Raw genomic sequence first — 26255 nt, 5'->3', positions numbered from 1 at the left:
TCTTGCCTGTTGGGTAACTGCAGATATTTACCCCATCCTTTCATCCAGTCAAAGCCCTCTTCATATTATATGTAATTACATTTTGATGAGTCATAGTTTCAGTTCTTGCTGTGTCGTTCAAGCACAAGATGTCTAAAAAGTGACAGTGTAGATCTGCTGAACTGGGAGGAACTGAAGACTTCTTGAACTAGAGTTATGACTAGTCAGAATTAAACTATTTATCATTCAGTTGCACATTTAGGCATCTTCTCTGCAGCTGACTTGCACGCACATGGATGGTAAAAGTGACTTCATTTGACCTGTCTGCAAGTGCACATCCAGTCTATTTAGCAGCACTTAGATCTATGACTGTGGTGACTGGGATTGGTCCACGGCTGAAGATAAACGCAACACCGGCCAGTAAATACAGAAATATAAGCAGATCACTGCATTAAAGACATTAAAGTTAATCATCAGATGACAAATCAAGGCTTTCTTGGCAACACCCAGCCTGAGTCAGTGTACAGCGAGCGTTACATAACTTGTGTGCACTCGCAGCCAAGTCAGAGCATGGAATTCAAATTACAGAGGCACAAGTCTATGCAGCTCGTCTGTCATTTTTAAAATCCCATATAAAGCAGCAGCAGTGTGATGCAACGTATTCTGTAAGGGAAAATATCATCCTCCACATTCTGATGAAGACGGACGTCTCGCTGCCATCTGTAATCTGCTTTCTGGCTGGAGCTCTTCCTCCTCTGGACGCATGCAGATTTATTTTTTCCGATATGCGAGTGGAAGGAATAACTGGGTTTAGCTTGGCTCAGCCGGACGCCGATGAACTCTCCAGGAGCTTCGGCGAAGAGAGGGCTTTATTCTCTTTGTGTAAACTGTGCGTGGCATTGTTGTCTACATCGCATACAGGATTCCTTCATGTTCTGGCTCGTATTGAACACACCTTCGCTGCTCAATGGGAAAGAAAAAAAAAACTTTCCCCAACGACTTTTATGCAAATGAGCACCGGGCCCCTCCAAAACTGAGCCAGCGCTCTGAATAGGGAATCATTTGACCCCGGCTGTTGGTTAGTTTAGATAAACCCGACACTCGTCCTTCCTCACCTTCTGCTCTCTGCGGCTGCTCTAAAGGTGCCAGTTGCAGGAAGATTTGCATAAGTCTTGCAAATCCTTTTCAAAAATTTTGGGAACTTTCCAAAACGATGCCGATCGCATCTGCTTTGGAAGTAAAGCTATGCTATCTCCCAAAGTCCGCACAGTTTTCCAGAAACCGTCCGCCCGGCTTGGAACAGAAATCCAGTCTGGCGGTTTGACCAACATGCCATAATTATTTGTCTGCTAAGATGGAAATCACAAACGGTTTGTTTGATTTGCATAACGTCTCCCCCAGGGGGAACAAAGCGGCGGGGGCCTCCGTCTATACGTCCTCCTCCTCATCAACATGTGAAGTGTCTGCGGTCAATGGCGGAGGGGATTTACTCGCACAATAAAGACAGATGCCACCTTTTATCTGCTTAACGGAAGAGAGGCTGAGCGCGTGGCACTTGACCGCACCGACGCATGTTGTTGGCGCGTAATGACGTCCTCCCTGCACACACTATTGAGATGAATGGTGATGAATGGTGAATGTTGGAAAAGGCCTTGTTCTTTTCTAGCAGGAGGTGGGGGAGGGAGAGAGAGAGCTTTTTTTTTTTTATTATTTGGAGGGTTCCCCAACGACACTTTCACAGATTTTTTCTTTTCCCAAACAGCCTTTTGTTTGCCCCTCGTGAATAAGATACGCAGAAGAGAATCAGGTTTTATTCAGCAGATGTGGAGTTTGAGCTGCTGGTGACAAACTTTAAGCTGATTTTTGCCTCCAAACTTGTGCAATACAAACATTAAAGACAAATAGAACAGTTTACCACCATAAAACGATGCAACAAAGGCACAAATCCATGCATTAAAATTCACTAGAATGCAGGAAATGAAGTGTTGGATGCTCAAAATTTCCTGGAGGAAGACGCCCAAACCGTCAACTTTAACACAATACAATCCACATACATGCCTGTTGTGCTGCTGGAATATTGTGTTCTGGTGTGAAAGATGAACACAAACCACATTCACTCGATTGTTCGCTGAGAGGAAGTTGAACACAATGAAGATGCAAGCTGGAAAAAGTGATTTGCCTTTTATTGTCTCCCTGTATGATCTTGTGCGTGGCCCGCCTGCACACACGGCCGGCTGCAACTGCTTTAACTGTGTTCTGTGTAGATTTTTTTTATTACATAATAAAAAGCAAACATAATTACGTGACCTAAAGTTCCCCCTGTAAAAGCGCAGTAAACCGACAAACACACAACATTTCAGGAGCTGAAATTCTGCCTCTGGTTCAGGGTTCGTGTGAATTTATTCAGTTGCTGCTTTGTGTTTTAAAGATAACCATTACAAGCCTTTCTTATGCTCCAACCTGCATGATAAATCATTCAGCACATATTCATCACTTTCCCTTAATGACACCAAGACATCTCCAGTGAGAACATGTAGTTATGCAAATCAGCCCTCAGACCACCAAGGTCTCCCTCTCTGGGTGAGTGACACAGACAAAGACTGAGGCTCTGAAATGGTCCATTTGATTCCTGATGGTGTTTGCCTCAGAATGAGCAACATCTGCCCTGCGGAGCGGCAGCTTCCAAACTCTGGAGGACGGAGTGGCCCTGCTGTGGATCCGGACAGACCTTCTTTACCACGACAGTTGGACATTTTTGACCTCGTCGCCAACGATCGGTGGCAGGAACGTCACCTAATCGGCCCTTTTAGCTTCTCTGTTTCCTTTGCGACAGCTTGAGTTTGAGAAAACAACAACAAATTGTAGTTATGTTCTTCAGCAGGAAGTTTCACATCGTTTTAAGGAGCCCCGTAGCTTTGTGCATGTTTTCACCACAAGAATCGTCCTTTTAGATGCTGTTTGGGAAGCAAAATGTTCCCCCTGCAGGCCACCAAGTTCCTGAAATGGAAAGCTGCCTAAATATTGATGACGATTCTGCTCAACAAGGACATCAAGAGGATAAAAAACGCTGCTCTCTAAGTTCAACTAATTTGCACTGAGCTCTGCATGACAGTTTCTTCAGTACATGACCCAACATTACTCCAATGTCTCTCATTTTCAAATGTGATAAAGAAGCTTTTCTTTGTTTTTTTGCCCCATTATGGTCATTTTGTGTCTCGTTTTCTTCATTTTGTGTCTCTTTGTGGTCATGTTGCATCTCTTTATGGTTGTTTCTTTGTCTTGTGTCACATCGTGGTCATTTTCTGTCACATTTCTTTGTTTTTGTGGTCTGTTTCTGCACCATCTGTCTCCTCAGAAATCTGCATATGCAAGCTGATCTCATCACACGTCCACGTCTGTGCATGACGGATGAGCTTTAGAGGCAGTGTCAAGTTTCTCTCTCTTCGTCCGTGCATCCAAAACCAAAGCAGCGGTAACATGAAGCGCGATAAAGTCAGCTGTAGGTACAGTTGAAACTGGTAAACTGGACCGTGTTCATTATCGTGAAGCTCGTCTCAGTTCGTCGACTGTTTGTTGATGACTTCACCGCTGCTCTAATTTTACATGCAAAACTTGTGACCATTGTTGTAAGTTATTGCTCCCATATGTCCACACAGGTGTTTTCAGTCAGTATGTATCCGATTTCTGCGCACTGACAAGCATGGACGGATTATGAAACAATGGGCCCCTGGGCGAAAGGCCCCTCACTCATCCCACAGAGGAGCAACACGCCCACACTGAAACGGATTTGTGTCGTCTTTGTCTCCTAATGTGCATCTTGCAGATGTTTTGCATCATATCGAGTCTCCTTCTGCGGTCATTTTGCTTGTTTTAGTCATTTTGAGGTCACCTCTTTATGCTTGTTTTCTCTGTCTGTGGAGCCACTCTGTGCCTCTTTCATGTCACGTTTGGATTATTCTGTCTTATTTTAGTTTTTTTGCATCTGTTTTGTGTCAGAGTTTGTACATTTTCACCTCTCCTTGTGGTCATTTTACATCACATGTGGCATTTTGTTTCTTTATGGTCACTGTACATCTCGTTATGGTCACTTTTGTTGTCATGTTTTGGTAATTTTATACCTCTTTGTAGCCATTCTGGGGTTTAAGTTCTTTTTGTGCCACATGTGGTTTGTTGTGTGTCTTTGTTTACTCTGTGTGGTCACTTTTTGTCCCATTTTGATTGTTTAGTGTCACACCTTGGTCACTTTCTATGCCTTTGTTGCTGTTCTCTGTCTCTTTGAGGTCTTCTTGCATCACATTTTGTTTATTTAGTGTCTCATTTTGGTTGTTTTTCATCTCTATTGTGTTGAATTTTGTCTGTTTTTCTTTTTTTTGCTGCCATTTTGTGTCTTTGAGGTCATTTTATGTCTCTTTGTAATTGTTTTGTTCCTTTGCATGTCTTTGTTGGATTTTTTTTGGGTTGTTTGGAGTCATGTTTAAGTTATTTTGTCACATTTAGGTTGCTTTGCTCTTGTTTTGTGTCACATTTTGGTCATTTTGCATCTTGTTTTGGCTCTCTTGTGACTCTTTTTGAGATCTACATTACATTTCTAGAATAAACTGACACATCCTGGCTACTAAACCCTAAACACTGAAGTCGTTTTGGTGAGTCCAGTGTGGTTTTAGTACCAATTAATATGTTTGTTGGTTGTTTTTTTTAAACACTAGATATATTCAGTCAGGAAATAAACCTAATTTATGCACTTTAAACTGTCAGACACAGAGTTAAGGCTGATAATTACTTACTTTCAAACACTTTAAAGCAGCTTATCAACCACCTACATGCGATTATCAGTGATTATTGTGAATATAAGATGCTGCAGATGCTGATATATCACTACAAGCTTGTTCTCTTCCTCACCAGAGTCTGATTTAGACCATCCATCCATGTCTCCCAGGTTGTAATCAACATGTTTGAGCTGTGCTTTCAGCAGCTCCATCCAGATCCAGATCCAGATCCAGTGATCCGCTCCCTGGTTTGTGGAGGCCTCAGCCCTCTCTGGCACCGGGCTGGTCAGTGAGGAGGCTCAGACACACGCACAGAATGCTTTTTATTCTGCTCCCAGCTCATTGAGGAGCTGACAGACCCTCCTGAGTCTCTGCACTCAGTCAGCTCGCTTTATTCCAGCAGCTTCTCTCCTCTGAGGCCGTCATCAGCTGCTCCTCTCCGGCTTTTGGTTCAACATTAGTACTTGCAGAACGCTCCGGACTGTTCGGATCCACTTTGCCTCCGGGTCGGGCTGCACCGGGCTCCTCTCAGGTGAGTGTGTGGAGCAGCTGTCAGTGTGTTTGTGCTGTGAGTCCAGAGAAAGTTTCAGACGTGTCTCTGCTGCTGCTGCACACTTTACATAAGAAGTGAAGGAGGTCAGACTGCAGCTCAGTCTGCTGCCAGCTTCACGTCTTCATCTCCTCAGCTCAGCTCCTTATTCCCAAATGAGTGACTGCAAGAGACACTCTCTGGGAACTTTGTGCTTTTTCTATTTATTCAAAGTGTGTGTGTTGCCCGAAATCAATCAAAACACAACACAAGATTGTTAATTGGAGTCTTTAAAGTAAGTACCGTCTTTGTTTTTCCTTTAACAGACTTCAACTTTGGGGAAATCAACATTTTTTTCTCCTTTAAATTGGCCTTCTCATTAACATCTTTAACATGGAGCCAATTAAAACAAGTGGTGGATGTGTCACACTGGGCAGCATATGGTGTGTGTGTGTGTGTGTGTGTGTGTGTGTGTGTGTGTGTCTGACGTTTCAATTTGCTCGTCAGGCTTTAATTGTGTAATTGAAACCCCTGTTGTTGGTGGTTTGTGTGTCCGTCTGTGTGCGGCTGCTCTTACTCTCAGGCTGCCTGCTGACAAATCACAACACTCTAATCATATTAATTCCTGTGATTTTTCTGCAGTGTTTGTCTCATTTTCACTGTTTTTGAAGCGTTTGGTAGCTGTTGTGGAGCCTCCTCATGTCTGAGGTGATGAACATCATGTGTTTGGATAAAAAGCTCCGCAACAGTGAGATTGTTCCCTCAGCTGCTGTTTTCAGATTGAAGAAAATCCACTTTATTCCTACATATCCTCATGTAAAATCATTAAAAACCCAAAGCTAGACCTTTCAATGGCTGAAAACTTAAATATATTACATTTGTAATGACATTAAACAGAGAAAAGCGCTTTGAGGAGCCAAAACTGGGACTTTTTCCTTGAAAAAATGACTTAAAAGATCATCAACTATGCGAACTGTTCATTATATTCCAGTGAAACACCAGTAAAGGGAAGTAGATGTGTGCCAAGCTGCTAGAAAGTAAGTTAATGCACTTTATGGCACCATTCACTGCAGTGATTCTGCAGTATTTAGTGCTGAAAGATTATTAGTGAATCCGTCTGATTTACTGTGTGAGTCATTTTTCAGGCTAAAAGCGTGAAGCATTCAGTCTTTCTCTGATTCATTCTAAATTAAGTGAACAAAAGAGGCATTTTGAAGACGTATATTGGACTCTGATGGATTCTAATCCTCTAATTTCCCCCGTTTGTTGGCATTTTTCGTTTTAGGGCTGCGTTGTCCTTGTTTTCTGTGAGAGCTACCAAACTGGCAGCCGAAACAGACTTTCATTTCCAATAATTAAAACAAATGTAGAGCGGTCGGCAGCCAAGACAGCAGCCTAGACTGCTAATGAAATAATTTACAGGGGAAACGAAGCCAGGGCCGATTTCACAATCTCATAAAAAGTGTTGGAGGAACACAATGAGTCAGGTCAGCTGTGAACAGGAAAAAACACTGGCGCTGGTCCAGGAGTCTCTCACAGCATCCTTCCTAAAGACCGCTGAGCTGCTCCGTCCTCGTTTCACACAAAAACACACGTTATTATGTTATAAAAGCTTTATATAAGTTGTTGTGTAAAGGAGGAAATTCGCTGCTGGAACGTTTGATTCTTCTGGAGACAAACAAACACTGTTTGATCATTTTGATTCACTGGAAAGATGAAAGTTGAGGATGTGTGAACTTTAAATCTCCAAAGTGACATCTGAAAGCATTGCATCTGTTTTGCATGTTGCTGCTCCAGTAGACACATTAAATACCAATAATACCTGACTGGTGACCGTAAACCAACAGGTCTGTCAAGATTTAAACCCATGAAGGAAACAGTTTGGATCTAAATATGCTTCTTAATGTTGCACTATCACCTTTTCATAGCTCTGAAGAGCCACCAGGAGTCATGCTTTTAGGGATTTATATGTGTAACATATGTTTTTGTCTTTGCTTTACTAAATTTAATGATGTTTTTACTAGAAAAAAAAAAAAAGATGGCAAAGTTTTAAATTGTCTAAATAATGTAGTGAAGAGTGGACAACATCATCACCTAAATAAGCAACAAACAACCAATTAGTGGAAAATTATGGTCACAATTTTAACAATCTATTCATTAATTTGAGTAATTATTTAAGAAGAAGCAGTGATATTCCAGCCTTGCATGTTCTCCCCTTCATGTGTGTTGTGGGTCATGCTAACTTCACACTTGGAAAAATGAGAAGTTTGGGGAAGCGTATATTTAAATGTGGCAGCTTTCATCCTTCTGGAGGAAGAAAACTTTTCATACCTACGTTTTAACAGCCTCTGACGTCTGTAAGTCGACCAACCTTTCAAGCTCGTGCGTGGTGATAACAGCTTTTAACACTTGAAAGAGAGATTTTTGGTGGCGCATTCCTTGAAGTCCTCCTCCACACGTTCATTTGGCCACACTGGCTGCAGCTCATTTAGCCCGACTTTGTGATTAAGGCTGTTTTTATTTATTTATTTTTTTTGGTGCAAGCTTTTTAAAAGCTGCACTGGTGAGGTGTTTTGTGTGTTTTGCATCTCCTGGACTCATGTGGTGGAAAGCTGTTGAGCAGAGACACCATGTGCAGCCTGGCCCTGACAGTAATCAGTCAATGAATAATGAACACACACACACACACACAAACCTGCCATTGACAGCTGTTTGGTATCTTTGTGTGTGTGTTAACTCTATCGGCCGAGTGCAGCTGCATGCCTGCCTGTAGCAATTATGTTCTCGCTAAATAAGAGCCAGCGCCGGGAGGAGGAGGGGCTGTGTGTGTGTGTGTTTGTGTGTGTTTGTGTGTGTGTGTGTGGATCAGCACATATTATTAAGCGATTAACTTACTCAAAGGATAGCCGCATGATGCAGTGTGTGTGTGTGCATGTTACGGCACACATGCTGTTTGAACTGTGTGTAATATAAACCAGCTCGGGGACTTTAACATGAGCCTCTCCGAGTCTTTCTGCACACACACACACACACACACACACACATCTCAGTGACATTTTCTTGCTTCACACACACACAGTCAGACATATGGTCTGTTCTCAGGGCCCATATGTATTTATCCTCCCATGTGACCCAATCGCTCTCTGAGATCCTCAAAGGCTCTGTTGTGTTGTGAGCTCCATTCACACACACACATGCATGCACGGACCTATAAACACCCAGTAACCCCGTCGGTCTCCCCGCAGCCTTTTCATGGTTAATTTGCTGCTCAATAGGTCAAGAGGAAAAGCAGACATCAAGCGAACACACAGGGAATCGGCCCGAAACGCAGCGAGTCATGCGGCCGTCCAGGCACCAGGGTCGCCTGGCTGTGCGTTTCCCAGACAGATGTGATTTACTGGGTCATAAGAACACGAGCAAAAGCCGCTGTTAAGTCAACGACGCCTTTGTTGTTTGTGGTCTGAAGCAGCCGCGTGTTTGTCAGGAAACGCAATAAAGTGACCGCTCCAGATATTTGTCATCCGCTCCTCGGGCCGCGAGTAATCGATTCGTCATTCCGAGAAGTGTGTTGTTTGGAAGTATTTTCAGATACGGAGCTTGAAATGTGCTTGTAAAACGTTCGGCCGACACAAAGGGGGCTTCTGTGCAGTTAGTCTTTTACGTCTCATGTCCTAAATCATTCCTCAAGTGATGAAAGAAATCGCTTATGTCTTTAGACTGATGCTACTTTGATGTTTGTGCTTCAAGTTGTCACAGAATTAAAAGGTGGTTTTTACACTGTGCAGCAGACAAACACAAAACATGCAACAACTATTTACATGGAGGTACTTTACATCTTTTTAGCTTCTCTCCTGCTCTCTGTGCTCACAGATGGAGTATTTTTAAACAGCCTAACTCCCAATAAAGCTGTTCTCATTTATGGATGAAACAGGGACTGAAAAGCAGCTCATAAAGAGGAAACATCAACCAGAACTCACTTCCAAGTTGCTTTAGCTTCTCTGTGCATCTACGAACTTGAATAGCGAGCTCTTTTTTTTAAAAGCTGTTCACATCATGTTGGAGTTGCCAGTTTAACTGTAGAGTTTTGCACCTAAATATGTAAACTTTTGTTTACATTTCGTACTTTACTGCAGCATACGGTGGCGTGTGCTTCAATCAAGTTTTGGACTTTAGGAGTAAAATAATCCTTTAGATTAATCGTGCAATTTTCTGCAAGATTAATCTGGAGAAACGTTGTCATTAGTTGCAGCACTTCACTGAAAATTAATGCTTTTTTGCATTTCTGTAAACGTAGTTTAGTAGCAGTGTCTCATTTAACAGATACGAGAATCATATTCAGCTTATTACGACGATGAGCGTGTTAAAGTGACAGCAGCCTGATGAAGAATCAAACAGCAGGATTATCAAGCAAATACCGAGCTTGAGTAACTCTGCTCATTATGCAATAACTAATCACTGACAGAAGCAGAGGACGTCCATGCACATGTGCAACCAGAAAACAAAACGGGCTTGAAATGATTCACACCTGTGTGTGATGTTTCCAGCTGGAGCTGCTCTTCATCAGACAAAAAGAGGCTCTTAAAAGCGACACTAAAACTCGACAGCGGCTCTGAATATAAAGAGCAACTGCAGCTTGAAATGTCACATGGAGAGGTGCTGTTAAATCCACGCAGCGTGAGCAGGTTCGGTTCTGTGTGGCAACATCTGAGCCGCACAGAAACGCTTTAAAGGTGTGTGCAGATTAGAAACGCTTGTAGATTTGGGCATTACGAGGTTTAACGTGTTTTTTTTAAAAGCAGCAGTTCTTGTTTCATGTGTACAAAAGGGATCGACTGATGTGGTTTTTCTCTATGATTCAGTTTCCTTCAAGTCAAAATCAACAATTTGGACGAATCATAATAAAGTTTGACATTCCAGCAACTGTTGTTTCTGTTCGTAAAAGCTGAATCACAATACAGAGATCTGTTCCTGCCATTTGGACTGGATGATGTTGATATCTGACAAAATAGGCCCAGTATAATTAGGACCAGTCAAAATGATGATGCTGATATCTGTTGTGTTCATTCTGGATATTCAAACTCAGCTATTAAATGTTAAAATGAACTGGATTCATATTTAGTTCAGAAAAATGAGAGTTTTGCCAATTCTCTCATCTGATTCTCAGCAAGAAAGAAAAAAATGTGAAACTATTCCTTTTAAAGGTGTTGGTTCACCATCCAAACACTGACTGTACTCTATAGGCTCCATCATTTCATTCTCCTGTTGTGTGGTGCTGTTCTGCAGCAGGTCTGAATCCTTGCAGGTGTCTCTTACACTGAGGTCTTATCGTTAAAGACATCTATCCTGGGTGATGTCAGCGGCCATCGGAGCAGGCTGACTTAACGCTCCGTCTTATCTCTTCCTCCTCATGTCCCACTCTGATGACATTGTGTAACATCCCCGTCTCTTCCTTGTTCCTCCTGCAGGCTCTGGGTTTTCCTGGTGATGACCTCACTGCTGTTCCCTGGCAACGCCCACGCTGCGATGAAGGACCTCTCCTCCTCCTCCTCTCCTCTCACCTCCCTCCTCCACTACCCTTCCTCCAAAACCTCCGTCGTGCCCTTCTCGCCGTCCGCCGGCTCTGCGTCCTCGCCCGGCTCGTCGCTGTCGTCGGCGCCGCTCTCCAAACCTCAGCCGTTCTGCCTGCAGACGGGGCCTCATCTCATCGCCAGCATGCAGCTGCAGAAGCTCAACTCGCACTACCAGAACCTGGCCGGGGCCTCGGCCGGACACCCAGCACCAGGCGGAGCTCAAAGGGGCTTTGGCGCCTCCCCGCTGGGCACCGGCAACCAGCTCCTGGGGCCGAACGGAGGCCTCGGAGGAGGCGGGATGGGCGTCGGGATCAGCATGAGCAACCAAGGCCCCGGCGCTGGTGGAATTATCGACTTTGACCCCGTGGACGAGGAGGTTCTCATGTCTCTGGTGGTTGAGCTGGGTTTGGACCGAGCCAACGAGCTGCCGGAGCTCTGGCTGGGCCAGAACGAGTTTGATTTCATGTCAGACGTGCCGGCCGGATGCTGACCTACGAAGAGCAGAAGCAGTGGAGATGACTGACAAAGAGAGAGAAGGTTTCTCTCCCTGTTTTGTTTTTCTCTTTACTCACTTTCTCGGTTGATAAAATGAGGAAACAGAAGAGACACTGAGTGACAAAGAGATCAGAGGCAAACTCCTGTTTCTGTTTTGCTTTCATACTCGCTGAGGGCTGACGGACGAAACCAAGACAGCTTGCTTTTGATTTTGTTGTTTTTCTGAAGGAGTTGGTTTTCTTTCAGTCAGTGCATTTTTCTCTTCTGCCATGAAACCAGAGGTGCTCCCACTCCCATTCATATTTCCCCTTTTATTGTAAAAGACAGACAAGCAGAAGCTTTAGCAGAGTATGAACAGAAGCGAGCAGTGGAGGACTCTGTTGCTCCTCTCCTCTTTCCTCCATCACTGTGGCTTAATGAAAACGAGCTGACTGACATGAGAGGGGCTGACGGTGACATTTGAGCCCACCTCTTGGAAACAAAACTATAAAGACAGTAGGTAAGATACACCTGTTGGACTCGGGCCCCTCTCTTCTTAGCACCAGGCTCTCTTGATCAAGTCAGCGTTTAAGGAAAATGAAAATGGGAACCACGACTTTATGGGAGATTTGTCAAAGGATGGCAAACACTACGCTTCCTGTTTTCTTAATAGACAATATTAGACTCTGGTCTCATGGGAAAGAGACTCCTGTCTCTTGGCTTCACAAAGAAACTGATTGTCTGAGAACTGGTTATCTCAATGTACTTCTCTTTCTTTTTTTTTGTTTGAATTTAGCTCAACCAGTCGTATTCATAGAACATGTTATTTAAGACAGTGGCTGATATCCATCAGGAGTCTGGACAAGGAGAGCTTCTGTGGCGTGTCTATAGCCAGCTCTGCTTTTCTGAACATAATGAATTAGATGAAGAAATGTGGAATCTTTCGGGGCTGAATGGAGTAAATTGTGTCTGGCTCTGGTCATGCAAGTCGCCACTACATGTACACGCTATGTTTTGTGACCTGCGCCGGCCGAGGCGAGGCGGTGTCAGTGATCCCGGGTTTCTTACACTGAAGGTTTTGAGCAAAGTCAGATTCACACGATGGCTGCCTTTAGTTTTTCCTGCTCTGTCACTTTGATATTTGTGTCAAACAGTTTGTTCAGACTGTGTTATCACCAGAGCCCTGATAAGGAGGTGTTGTCTGTTTTCTCATCAGACGCTGCTGTTTGCACACCTTTGACCTGTTGAGATGCTGCAGCTGTCCGCAGAGTTCAGACCAAAATGAAGTTTCCTAGAAGCTCCTGCTTAGCGGCTAAAGCACTGAACCAGCTCCTATTAGTTCCTACTGTTCGATGGCGTTACAGAGGCAGATTCGGCGCACCGTCTGGCAACCACACTGGTGCTCCTCAGCTTCAGTTCATCCTCAAATGCTGTTTTGCTCTTCTGTCTAACAATCAGAGTTTTGCTCCTGCAGCTGACCGAAACCAGCACCGACATCAGCAAGAAAGCTGGTAAAACCTTCACCAAAGAGCTTTTACAAGTGAAATATGAAGTCACATTTAAAGTCGTGACACTCGGATGAACTTCGGCGCTTAACTCTGAAGAAGTCCTCAAAGTGTTGGATTACATCATAACTGCTACTGAGCTTGCATGTCAAATCTGAGCCATGCGATACGGTTGAAAGCCGTGGGAAAGGAGCTAATAAGTCAACCTTGACATGGCGTTGTTGTGTAAAGCGAGCTTTTACATGTGAAATTACGTGTTCAATGGTTGTTTTCACGTCGAGTCGCACTCCGCAGCTCCAATTTCACGTGAAAATCGCAAGCGCCTTTTATCGCATGTGGAACAATATGAACGTGTAAGACGGGATGAGGGCTTCAGAAATAGTCTGGTGGAAATCTACTTTGTCCGTGTGATGTTTTCATGTAAGCTGGAAGACGTATCATGAAGAAAATAAGCCGTCACCACCACGGCTGAACATCTCCGTCTCTAAAACATGGATCTTCATTTGGTTGGCCCCCTCGAGAGCAAAAAAGAGGAATTGAAAATAGATTTTTTTTCATGTACTCAAGCACAATAGTCATTGCAGTTTAGCAGAAGGTCAGAAACAGCTGGAACATGCATATTTAGATGAAATAATGTCACGCAGACTCATGGACACATTATAATCCTCCACAGTCTGAGCCAGACCCTGAATAAATAGGGCTGTTTCCCAGATAAATGAAAAGATATCGCTGATTTGTTTTTCAGCTGAGCTCTGCTGAATCTTTGAGCGTGTTTTAAAGCTTACGGAGAGTGTTTGGACTGAACACCTTCGTTATTTAAAGAGAGCCGACGGTGAACTGTTGGACCTCCACGATGCTGCCAGATGTGGTTGCCAGTTCGGTGCGCGAATGATCTCACTTTACGATTGTGGATGGAATATTAACCGGTTTATAGAGTCCACTCTCCACCTACCAGGTGTTTGTTTTCTCGCCGCCGCAGACTTGAGCGGTTGAAAATATCCGGGGGGCTTTAAACTGACACCTGACCCTCCACCCACCCACCCCCCAGCCTGCACCCACCTATAGGGGCTTTACTGTGCTGCTGTGGATGGATGTGGTCCAGGATGGGGGCTCTGGCCGGCGAGGTAAGAGGAGACGGAGGGTTCGAGCTGTGCGTCGGGAACAAAGGCCCTTCACCTCAGCCCGGCGCGTCTGTCATCTCGCCATTGTGGCTCTCCTCCCCGGACCACACACAATAACACACCTGCACGTCACGCACACAAAACACACCTGTACGTGCATCCTCGCAGACGCACACAGGCTGAAACCGGGCGTTCGTAGGAATAAGCAGCGTGGGGATGGTGTTACAGCAGGGAAACGGGAGTAGCAGCCACGAAACAGGCCCTTGTTCAGTTACACGGACTTCACAGGGTTTCGGGCCTGTTGTGTGCGAAAGTGATAGTGATGTCGGTGGAAAAGAGGCGAGTCCCGAAAAGCTGCACATGAAGGCCGCTGGAGGAGGAAAAACACCCGCCGAGCCTTGTTAATTTATTTAGATCTACACAGCTCAGCTTACACACACAACTTCAGCTCCACACATATTTCTGCAGCTGTTTTCCTGCACACACACACACACACACACACTCACTAGCTGCCATTTACCACGTTTTAAGGCTGATAAAGGTCTCGGTTCCAGTCAGCGAGCACCCACTTTGTGTTTCTGTCTTTCTTTTAATGAAACGGGAGAAGCAGCGATTAATGAAAACCCGCTGAAGGAGTAATTTGACAGAATCCTTTTCTCTTTTCGAGGGGATTTGGTGGGTATTTCCTCTGAAACAACCACTTCACTGACACAGACAGACACTCTGAGTCTCCTCTTCCTCCGTCTCGCCGCCTAAGTGGGTCAAAAAAACATTCCTCACATCGAACACAGTCTCGTGTTTGTTTCCACATTGTTTTAAAGTCCACATTTTTGTGTGTCTGTGTGTGTGTTGTTTTGCGGTCCGGTCTTAATCCCAGCTGAGTGGAAGTTGGTTTTTCTTTTTTTTTTCTTTTCTCTTTGCTGTGTGAACCAGAGCATCCCTCCTTCTCCTCCCCTGAGAAGCTGCTCGAATCGTCTGAGGGCTTTCATTTCCTCTTTTTCCTTGACCTCCGATATTGCAGATTAACCCCGGCACAGACCTCCTGAACCAAAATATTCTTTGCAGTGTTGAAAACTTAGATCCACGCTAAAGTATTCTTCATCATGGTTTCAGCTTTGGGGTCAGTTTGAACCTAATTACAGCGTTACTCCTGTTTCAAAGCGCACACGCTGGGTTTTCTTACGTTTTAGCTTCATCGACAGACAGATTATCAGCTGGAATGGCCCCTCAAAGACTTTGAAAGTAATTACCACAAAGAAAAACTTCCCTGTGGTAATATTATAGCATTATAGAAATACTGTATGTTGCAGCAGTTAGATTCTCTGATAGTCTATCCTCCCCTTTGGCTAACCAAAAAAGCTCAGTGTAACACCAAACTGCATGTAGCATACGGCTCCAAAAAGTTTCCACTTTGATCTATCGTAAGTCGTATTTGAACAACAGTAACGAGGACATGCTTTGTGTCAGGACAATGCAAATCACCACAGACCTTCTACATCTTGTAAACAGCAGCTGTATGAAATTTCAGACCTGTAGGCCAAACTTTATGGGAAGGAATGGGAGGAAAATATGACCCAAAATTCTTCTAAAAGTCAAAATTAACTCATTGAAATCTCCTGTTATTGTCGGAAACAGTCAAAAGACAAAAAGGGCTGTTACTTGCTGTCATTTAGCAAATAGAAAAACAAGCAGGAAATAGATGGATTTTGGTCCAGATGTTCTGCAGCAGCCCAGTGGAGGATTCTCTGTAGTCGATTAAAACAGCTACAAGACGGGTTCAGTGTCACGATGAAGGTTGAATTTCCACTACCTGCGAACCCACGTGTTGTTTTTATTATTGTTTTTGGCTTTTACCTGCTCTATGAAGCATCAGCCTCTCTAAACGGTGCCTTATCACCAAAAAAACAAACCCTGTGACATTTCTGTTAATTTTGGATGCTGAGCTGTAACAAATGAAGCAGATTTACAGTTTTCACGTGACATGGGCGATCGGTTACGCTCTCCACAGCTGCCTCGGGGCGTCGGGGTCGTGAAATATGTCCCGACACATCAAGGACTGTGCAAACCTCCAACACAAGCAGCGATATATCTGCTATATCTCCTCCACAGTAATAAAACCACTGCTCCAAACCCAAGCACTGATTTAATACTGACCTGCCTTTGATTCTGTACATTGATGTTGTGTTTTGTTGTTGGTTCTACCTGCAGTTTCTTTCCTTGATTTTTTTTTTTTTCTTTCTAGTGATGAAATAATTATTATTCAAAGATGATTTTTAAAGCACTTTTTTGCTCACCGACTCTCACTTGTACATCTATATGAATATGTAAATGACTGAGATCATATTGGAAAACAAAAGCTTGTATTTTTGTTACGGCTCTGAAGTTTTGGGGGAAAATAAAGAAAGTGAAAACTGAGCTGGAGTGGTTATCTGTCATTAAACACCACATACGATGTATGAATATAACACATTCACACATATGAACAGATGCACAGAATGTAGAGCAAGAAATCAATATCCGCTATAAAGAATAATGTTAGCTTATAAAGTTAAACAAGCAGAATCAGTTTATGTTTCTGTTCTTATGCATTAGGACACAGTTGGTTTCACATTACAAGAGTTCCATCTGCTGGCTCGTCATAGTAAGCGCATTGAGTAAAATACAATTAATCCTGTTGCAAACATCCTTTATTGCATTTTCTGCAATTGAAAATTAATATTGGCTCTTCTTTCTCCCCATATAAGAGACATCCATCAGTTCAGTACAAGACAGTGTGCATAAAATGTCAATAAAGTGAAATAAAACTCAATTAATTCAGTTATTAATGACCAAAAACTAAATAATTGTCCTTGTACACTGTTTATTTTTTACATTTCTATATGACACAGTAAATGCATTCATTAATAATATGAAATATATCACAATTAATTCTGTTTTACATTAAAATATGAATTTACCACCAATATAAACATGCATGTTTGGTTATTGTTGCTCTGCTTTTTAGTTGTACACTACTGATGCCTAACATCAGTGTATTTGTACTTTACCTGCTACATAATGTACTTTTTACTCCATTCTATGTATCTCAAAGCTGTGTTTTTTTCTCAAGGTTGCACGTTTCTGCTGCTCTTTGCACGACTACGCCGTGCTCTGCTGCCCTCTGGTGGTGAAGCTACTTATCACTGCAGTCAGAGGGCTTTAAATAAAGTAAACTTTATTGTCCCCTGGAGGAAGCCTGTCTTGTACACAGTGCTACAGTCCACTGCTTTAAATAAACACACAGAGGAAGCATCATGAGCACACGAGAAGATGTCTGACTGAACAGAAAGACACTCTGAAGATTTTAAAGTTCTTAAATGCTTGTGTGTGTATTGCACGTTGCTCTGTTGCACAAATCTCCTTTAATTGTTCTAATCTTCAGGATTAAAGTTCATGTATAGGCACATGTTTTAATATAGTGCATAAACAGAGCAGACCATATTTTTCTTTACAGAAATTGGACATTTCCACTCTAATTAAAACAAAACAATTTAACAAATTGGTGCATAAAAATTCCACAAAAATGCACAAAATTAAGTGTTTGACGTCTTCCTGGAAGAGAATCCCCACACTGACGACTGCAAATGTATGAAAAAGGTAAAAAACATTTGCTGTACGCCCATAAACTAGCAGTAAAAATCTCCTTGCACATGAACACATCTGTAATAATAACTCCAGTAATTTAACATATAATGGGATGCACTCACAGGGAGAATTTAACGCACTGAAAAGTTTAAGTTTTCAGTCTTTTACTGCTACTCCAAGATCATATTTTTGTTCTTTTTTTGCACAGTGCAAACACAGATCAAGCTATTTAAATGTGGTTGATGGCAGAAGACATAAATAAGGAAAATATTTGCTTCTATGCAGAATTTTATTTTTATTTTTTCTATTTTATTTTTTTTGTCAGTCACTAATCTGGTGTGCCTCTGGTAGGTGTATTATTTATTTTTTGTTGTAATTTTTTTTGCTGCAAAGCCGGTCTAATGTTTATAGCACCACCTTCACAGTTCAGTATGTTAACAAGCTACCAGTTGCTAATTTGTGAGACAAAGTCCATCTGTAGCTGATGAGGAGGCCATGAGCTCTGCAGGTGTTTAAACCAAAGACAGTGGTGGACAAACTCAAACCTTTTATTGATTAATAATAGTTGTATTTTATATTTTGAGAAAGGATTATGACATACAATGCAGGAACTTGGCAGGAATCTAACAGCAAGTCACATCAGTTAATGAAAACAGCCCCATGATGAGAGAATCTACTTTAAAGATTTCAGACATCATGCACACCCTCCGTTTATCCCTGCCATCAGACCATCTTTAGACTGTTCCCTGTGTGTTGCAGACCGTCCTGCTCAGGAAATGCCAGCTTCGTAGGCAGACCTCGGTCCTGTTTACACTTACGGAGATAAAACTCCTCCTGGGTCTGTGTCTTCCTGCCAAATGAGTCCAACTGATGCACACATGCCGACTCTCTCTCTGAAGGCATCTCTGCTTCCCCCAGGCTGCAGCAACTATAATCCCAAAGCCGGGGACAAACCTGGACTCTATTTATGCCAAATACAAATGCTCCTGTGTGCCGATATATTTGCACATCCATCTCCAGTGACCCACTTTATTTTTTTATTCTTTTTTTTCCTTACTTTGTTCTTTGGGGCAGCGTCGCAGGTGCTTCCAACAGATTCAACCCATTAACCTACATTTTATTGAGACCATTTCTGAATGTTGTAAAGAGCAGCAGAAGCTCAGCAACACAGACTGTAGCCTGCAGCAAGTTGGAGACCCGTCTCTGTTTTCTGGACTTTAAATTTCTGACCCACTTCTTAAAAAAAAAAATCTATTGAGAACACTCAGCTCAGGAAGCGAGGAGGGTTTTTTGGGAGGATTAAAGACATTTCTGTCAAACAGGCTGAAGAAATACAGAAAAGAGACATCTGTTTAAACAAACTGTCTAATGGATACAACATTGTTTAATACAGACATAATTAAGTCCAGCTGATGCTGTAATGGAATGAACCTTTGTGGTTTTGGTCATTCTTTTTGTTTCTGTGGTCAAATTCACCCTTTTAAGAGTTTTTTCTACTTTATACAAACCAGAAAACATGATATTTCCAGCTGTCACATTTGCTTTTTCTTCATTGTAAAACCATTTCCAGAAGCTATAACTTGTTACAGCTACATTAACCTCATAACGGGCATGAGGGGGTCATTTTCTCCAGACGAGACCCAGAAATCATCAGATGATCACTAAATTAGTCATTTCAGACAAAGTATTTGCAGTCTTTTGCTATTGTTATTAAAATGATCTGCCACCAGCGTCTTAAATGTGAATATTTGCAATTTCCCCTCGTTTCCTAATCGTGTAAACTTAACATCTTCTTGATTTTGACAATTTGTCAGTCAAACCAAGACATATAAATGTTTTCACTCTGAGATTTTTCACAGTTTTCTGACATTTAATGAACTTAAATAGCTGACAGGGTTTTGATTATGGAAAATAATTGCTGGTTGGGTTTGTTCCAGCGCTCCTGTGACAGAATAATAGCAGTTTTCTGCAGGATTTCTGTGTGTTAATTATGTGACAGACAGAGAAAAAACAAAACAACAAAAACCACAATATTAACACAAAATTGCAGTTCAGGCCCTAAAACTAGATTTTGACACAGGATCCCACTGTAAGACAAAAGCCATGAGCTGGAGGAGGGGTTTTACCAGCTTGTATCGTATTAAAACAACCAAAAACTCACAAAAGGTTCCTACCTGACCCCCACAGAATCATTACATTTGCATTTTTTTATGCAATAGCTTTAATTTTTTTACCTTTATACTATGAAATCTGTTGTTAATCATAGACGTAGACAAAGTTGTACATAATGAACCTTTTGGGGACCCCTGGAGGTCTGGGGGTCCTGCAGAGAGCTGACTGTTTTCCCTGAAAACGCTGATCACCCACTTCTTGAACACCTGACAAAAGACTAAAAGGTTAGAGGCATGCTAGAAAAAAGTGAGAACAAAGAAGGCGAGAAACACATTTTTTTTTTTTTTTTTTAAGTAAGAATTCACAGTCCTCTGGAAAATACTGAAACCGCATAATTTTAAAATGTTGTGAATAATGTAAAATATGTAAATATTTGTAAGCAAGGACTTCTACGCATTTCGGTTTCGCTTTTCAGCTGTTATGTCCCTCCCAGGCCGCCGTAGGAGGCCTTATCATTCTATACCGGAAGCTAGGAGGTCCTTTTCCGCGCAGACTCCAACATGGTGAGCTGTTTCTCCTTACCATTCCTCTCTGAAATAATCTCTAAACATCACTTTTTGCTGTTGTTTTATCATACAAGTGTCAGTCAGAGCTTAAAATATCACATCTTTTAAAACAGTAAACGTGGATATTGTAACAAAAATCAACGATTCTTGCTCTTTACTGATGATTTGAAACGACCGGACCTCTTCGGTCTGATCAGCCACGGCTTGCTAGCTTCACTGTGGCTAACGCCGTTAGCTTGCTAAATGAAACGCTGACTGCTGTTTGAATTGAATGGAAATGTGTGCCACCCGGGTCATTTCTTCTCAGAGTTTGATTGCAAAATTACTTTTAAATATAACGAGACGCTGAGAATGTGACCATTAAAGCTGTGTTAATGTTAGCCTGGCTAGGCCTCAGCCGGCTGTGCTAGCCTGCATCCATTACTAGCATCATGCTAACCGGACGGCGCCTTACTGGGCTCTACTAGAGCGCCCACTCCTCGTATGTTCAGTTGTGATTAAAGTTTATTTCTCAGACACTAATACCGGCTGTTTTCCCAGCTTGTTGACCGACTTTGTGTTCTCTCCTTCAGGCAAGAGGACCGAAGAAGCACCTGAAGCGCGTCGCAGCGCCAAAGCACTGGATGCTGGACAAGCTCACTGGAGTGTTTGTAAGTCACGTTTCCATTGGTTCAGTGTAAAGCTTAAATGTTGTGTAGAAGAAATGGGTTCAGATTCCTATTTATAGGATAGCTGGGTGTGCAGCAAAGGCAGGCTTTTCCCATTTGAAGCATATGTGGTGGTGGATACCTGTAGTCAGTCCAGTGTGTAACATCATCTGTGCAACATAAATCTTGGTTTGTGCTCCTCTGAAGATATTTCAACCCAACAACCACCAGAAAAAAGGTTCAGTCAGTTGCCTTGCTGAGTTTTCAAATCAACTTCACTAAAATCTTTGAGCAGTCTGATGTATAACAGTTACAACAACCCATTATCTCCCTACACCAATTTATCAGTACAACTCACGGCTTTGCTCTGTGATCCAAAGGTAATGATGCTACACAACACACAAATTAGAGCTGTATATTCATTAGGCTTGTCCCACTGTGGTTAATACAAGTCTGTTTACATGAAATTCTGGTTGTGTAATTACAGTGACAGCTGTTAAATTTCAATTTGTGCTGTGATTCATGTGTTAGCATCGAGCCATATGACTGCTAAATAGAACTACAGCGCTGCTAATGAGCTTTGACTACCGTTACCCTTCATCACCAGTCGATTAAGTGTCATTAGGATGGGTCTGAGCAATTTAAGAAAATGTGAATATAAAGTGAAGCTTCAGTTTAATATTTAATGTGTAAAAGGCCCACAATGTGATGGAGCGTTGCCACGTTAAATGCCATCAAGAGTGTCACACAAGTAAGATGACGTGAACTTACAAACCATTAACATGAGAGCTGTAATTTGGATTATATGTGCAGCGTAACGTACCTCAAATTTGCTAAACGGATTGTTCAAAACTTTAAGTTGGAAACTGCCAAATTTCAGTTTGAGACGATTTTCATACGTTGGCATCAAGTCTGAAGTGGCTGAAAACATAACTTCAGCTTAGCTTATGACTTACTGTCTTTTAAGAGAACAACAATCCTGAAACTTCCTGCTTATAACACATGAGCACTGCTTTTCAGAGAGCTGTAATTGGGAATGTTAATATGCGTGTGCTTAGAGGGGCATAATACGGTCTGCTGACAGTGACGTGGAGGTCTAACATGAATGCGTTTTCTCTTTAGCTGTACTGGGTATTTATTAGAGCGTACACAACCGCCCCTCTCTCATTAAAATAATCCATTTGGTTGAAATTAAGTAAATGCTCTGAATGGACTAAATAGAAAACGAGATTTACGATTAAATTAGATTATATAAGATGTCATTTTTCATCCATTCTTCCATCCTGTGTTCTACAAAGCCAGAAGTTCTACCCAAGTAACAGTTGTCTCGTTGCTCCTCTCAGGCTCCTCGTCCATCCACCGGTCCCCACAAGCTGAGGGAGTGCCTGCCCCTCATCATCTTCCTGAGGAACCGCCTCAAGTACGCCCTGACTGGGGATGAGGTGAAGAAGATCTGCATGCAGAGGTTCATCAAGATCGACGGCAAAGTCCGCACTGATGTCACCTACCCTGCTGGATTCATGGGTGAGTCTTAGAGCCTTCTGTCGGAGGTCATTTACAAATCCTGCTTCAAGTTTATTTGGGTAGTTTTTCTGCTTCTACACAAATATGCAGGTGTTGTAATGAGATCAAGTAGTCATTTATCAGTGCATGTTTAGGACTGAAGTGGTAAATGAGAGCAATGATGAATACGTTGGTTTGATCAGCAACGAACTGAAACCATACAGTCAACTCCTCTAAGAAGTTCTGAGCTCCAGAAACAACACTTGCATAATCCTAACTCTTGTCTGCACTCAAAATGAGGACTTGGAAATGAATTTGTTTTTAATTTGGTGGAGTAAGTTTGACTTTATTTGCATAGTCGTGGTCAGGAGATTCTCTTTGAAGGAGAGGCTCCACAGATAGCTTGCAAAGCGTGATTCGTCAGTGTCCAGCTGTGATGTGAGCTGTTGTTTTGGGTGTGTCTGTTGGAGAACTAATTAGATTAAGATGTCTGTCTTTCAGTCTTGTTTATGAGATCTGAAAGTGATCTCTGTGGTTGTCACAAAGGTCACTTTGGGCTTGAGATGTAATACGCAGATGGAAAAATGTCAGATCGGACCGGAACCAGTCAGTCATTTGGGTGGAGGTGTCAAAGTGAGATATTAAAGGGATTAAATTAGTTTGATTTAAATGTTCTTTTGATGGGATGTAACTACTAGGAGGAGGATGGGTGACTAATGAGACAACATTCGATGTCACACTTAGATGATTAGAAATTGGGAAAGATTAGTAACCAAAACAAACGTCTCCTTCGCTGTCAACATCCTGGTCATGTGGGTTGGATTTCCTACTCTCAAAATGGCAATCTTTCACTTGATAATGTTTATTTTGGTGTGATGTTATCTTCGCCTGTTTAGCTGTTTACAAATTTACATTGTGCACCTTGCACCAATAAAATCCCATCAGTTTTTATCTCAATCTTGTGTAGATGTGTTGCGTCTAATTGTCAAAGCGGTCGTTAGTGATGGCAACCAAAGCAGTAGGGCTGCAGTAACAGTCACGCCTCCTCCAGCCCTGTCGCCCTGTCACTTTTCTCTGCACCTCATCGCCAGCCAACGGCCTCATAGGGAGCTGTGGCGTTTTAATTTCCAAATCCAAGGGAAGCCTTCGCTGCAGGACGGTCTTTTTATAAAGCTACGAAGCAAACACTGTGAGCCAGAAGCAGAGCGGGATTCTAGAGTTTCTGTCGCAGTGTAACTGAAACCTGCTCTCTAAAAGCTTCCGAAAGTTTATATAAAGCATTTTCTCACTGTTTGATGACCATTTTTTCTTAAAGGACTGTTTTGATTTTATTTTATGAATCAACAGTGTTTCCTCTAATTTAAACAGCACAGGCGTTGTCATTCCTGAATGCTGCTTTTATAGTACATAAAGTTTTGTCCCTGTTTTCATACTTCTAACTTGGTTTCATTCCAAGAAGACATGTTATTACCTGGAAAAGGAAACTAATACTATTTGGCATTTGCCTAAAAAAATAAGAATTGATTTGACTGTTGGGAAAATTTTTGCACAAATTTGATGATAAAGGCTTGAATGATGGTTCAGCTTGAGTCTGACGGTTATCCACAACACAAGTCGATTTTGTTGGTGACTTTTACTAATACATTCAGGTAAATAGAATTTGTGCTGGTCCAGATAAGGGGTTAACTTTAGCTCTTAAATTTTATTGAATTGTAGTAGCTATCATGACAGAAGGAGTATTTTCTGCTGTCAGATGGTTGGACCTTGCGTGTGTTTAAAAGCAGAAGGGATTCCAGTTTCACAACCACTTGAACATATAATGACTGTTTTGATGCTGAAACTGTTTCTGTTAATGCAGATGTGATCAGCATTGAGAAGACCGGCGAGCACTTCCGCCTGATCTACGATGTGAAGGGACGTTTCACCGTCCACCGCATCACCGCTGAGGAGGCCAAGGTGAGAGCTGGAAACGGATTTTTATTAATGCACAAGAGAGTTATTGTCTATTAAAGAGCAGATGCATCTTTTGCTAGAAGAGTCTCCAGCACCTGTGATTTATCTGCTACTTAATACTGGAGCTATCAGGGATCAATGTGCAATTTACAACATCCATCTACCCTGATGGATGCAGTAAATTATTTTAGTCTCATTAGAGAAGGTGGAAAAGAAAAATATGTCTGACATCAGCTGGACTCAGACCAGCAACACTGTTAGTGATGGCTGGTGTCACCACATGCTCGGAGCCTGTTTGCCAACAACACACCAAATCTCAGAAATGCTGGCAGGATGACAGACTTGTTGGGTGTAATCTGCTTGTGTGACTAGTTTTCTTTGGATTTGGTCAGCTGCTGGTGTTGAAACCCGGTTTAATCTGCAAAACCTTTGGTCAAATCTGGTCGCAATCCTCTTCTGAGATGAATTAACTCTGCAGATGGAGAGTTGATGATGGCTGACCGAGATGGCAAAGACAAACTTGCAGTGCTGGTTCAGTTTCTGTGTTGTCTTTCCTCAGATTTGCATCTGTTATCCGTTGGTGCACTTTCCCTAACCCAGCTCCTCTTCCTCTGCAGTACAAGCTGTGCAAGGTGAAGAAGATCATCATTGGCACCAAGGGAATCCCCCACCTGGTGACCCACGACGCCCGCACCATCCGCTACCCCGACCCCCTGATCAAGGTCAACGACACGGTCCGCATTGATCTGGACACCGGCAAGATTACAGACTTCATCAAGTTTGATACCGGTAGGTCCGACTTGTCACAGGAGCTACAGGTTCCTTAGATCTATTTAATTATGAAGGAAAGTTCTCACCTGCTTCTCACGCTCTCCTCCCTCCAGGTAACCTCTGCATGGTGACTGGCGGTGCTAACTTGGGGCGTATCGGTGTGATCACCAACAGGGAGCGTCACCCTGGCTCCTTCGACGTCGTGCACGTCAAGGATAGCACAGGCAACAGCTTCGCCACCAGGCTCTCCAACATCTTCGTCATTGGCAAGGTGAGGATACGGAGAAATATTCTGAAGGTCGCTGACCTGCTACAGGGTCTGAGGAGCAGTCTGTGCTTTTACTGTTGGATATAAGAGCTAGTCGTGGGTGCACAGCATCAAAATATGTCTGGAATACATTGTAGGACTGATTAAAATTGTATTTCCATCATTTAAACAAATGCAAAGGCAGATCTTTTAATATTTGCTTTGAGACAATCAGGACCAAAGAGTAAAAAAATCAGATCAGTGATGTGAAGTCAGTTGAGTTTGGAGCAATGATGACATTTTTTGGTTTTGATCAGCACTGAAAAAACAGAACCAATTCCTCTAAGAAGTTCTGAGCTCCAATTACAACCTTTAAAAACTAAATAGTTTTCTACAGTTTGCAGCTTCTCTCCTTAAATGCTTCATGTGAAATATTCAACTAAAAATGTTGTAGTTTGATGCCCTTAGTTAGCCTAAAGCTAAGCTACTCGGTAGAGTCCAGTAAAACTCTATCAATCCATGTATAGACTTGATTGTTTCCGACATGTTCTCTTTTCTGCATTGCAATGTTTTCAGTAAAAGTCGCTCTAACTCAAACATATTCAGTATAAAAACTTAAGACTGGGCTTCATCCCATCAACTCACCCGTGTTGAGAGATCAGGAGGACCTGGCCTGCAGAGACTGTCGGTTAAACCACTTCTCTCTGCCGCCTGACGTTCACGTGGTCGCTGCTGTGAGCGAATCTGTCAGCAGCTCAGTCGTCTCTTTGCTCTGTGGCATTTATTCAGCTGCCTCGACCCCGAGCGTTTCTCCACCTCGCTGACGGCGCTGCGTTCAAGTGTTGGCCGTCAGATAAACGTTAGCACGACCAAGAGCAGCTTCTCTCC

The 26255-nt window shown here is 42.6% G+C and overlaps 2 protein-coding genes across 3 annotated transcripts; both read left to right on the top strand.

The window, feature by feature from the left end:
• rps4x (ribosomal protein S4 X-linked) lies at positions 1-25475 on the top strand. 2 transcript variants are annotated; one of them, XM_008294259.1, is made up of 7 exons: positions 1-13; positions 1440-1447; positions 20856-20896; positions 22237-22417; positions 24255-24352; positions 24967-25138; positions 25234-25475. In XM_008294259.1, exons 3-7 carry the CDS (start codon positions 20870-20872, stop codon positions 25473-25475), a joined length of 720 nt encoding a protein of 239 aa, XP_008292481.1. In that variant the 5' UTR covers positions 1-13; positions 1440-1447; positions 20856-20869. The 2 variants fall into 2 exon arrangements, with proteins under 2 accessions (XP_008292481.1, XP_008292480.1); XM_008294258.1 differs by lacking the exons at positions 1-13; positions 1440-1447 and adding an exon at positions 20217-20243 and having other exon boundaries at positions 20819-20896.
• Positions 5044-13009, top strand: cited1 (Cbp/p300-interacting transactivator, with Glu/Asp-rich carboxy-terminal domain, 1). The gene is made up of 2 exons (XM_008294257.1): positions 5044-5277; positions 10740-13009. Exon 2 carries the CDS (start codon positions 10759-10761, stop codon positions 11332-11334), a length of 576 nt encoding a protein of 191 aa, XP_008292479.1. The 5' UTR covers positions 5044-5277; positions 10740-10758; the 3' UTR covers positions 11335-13009.
• Positions 25476-26255: the final 780 nt, after the last annotated feature.

Source organism: Stegastes partitus, unplaced genomic scaffold (assembly GCF_000690725.1).
Source record: "Stegastes partitus isolate 25-593 unplaced genomic scaffold, Stegastes_partitus-1.0.2 Scaffold952, whole genome shotgun sequence".
Classification (NCBI taxonomy): domain Eukaryota; kingdom Metazoa; phylum Chordata; class Actinopteri; family Pomacentridae; genus Stegastes; species Stegastes partitus.
This window is presented reverse-complemented; position numbering and strand designations above follow the sequence as displayed.

Bases quoted from the DNA above. Each gene is read 5' to 3' on its own strand.
- rps4x (XM_008294258.1), top strand. The intron at 24,353-24,966 runs GTGAGAGCTGGA...CTTCCTCTGCAG, and splicing joins TCACCGCTGAGGAGGCCAAG to TACAAGCTGTGCAAGGTGAA. The intron at 25,139-25,233 runs GTAGGTCCGACT...TCCTCCCTCCAG, and splicing joins CTTCATCAAGTTTGATACCG to GTAACCTCTGCATGGTGACT.
- cited1 (XM_008294257.1), top strand. From the start codon at position 10,759: ATGACCTCACTGCTGTTCCCTGGCAACGCCCACGCTGCGATGAAGGAC.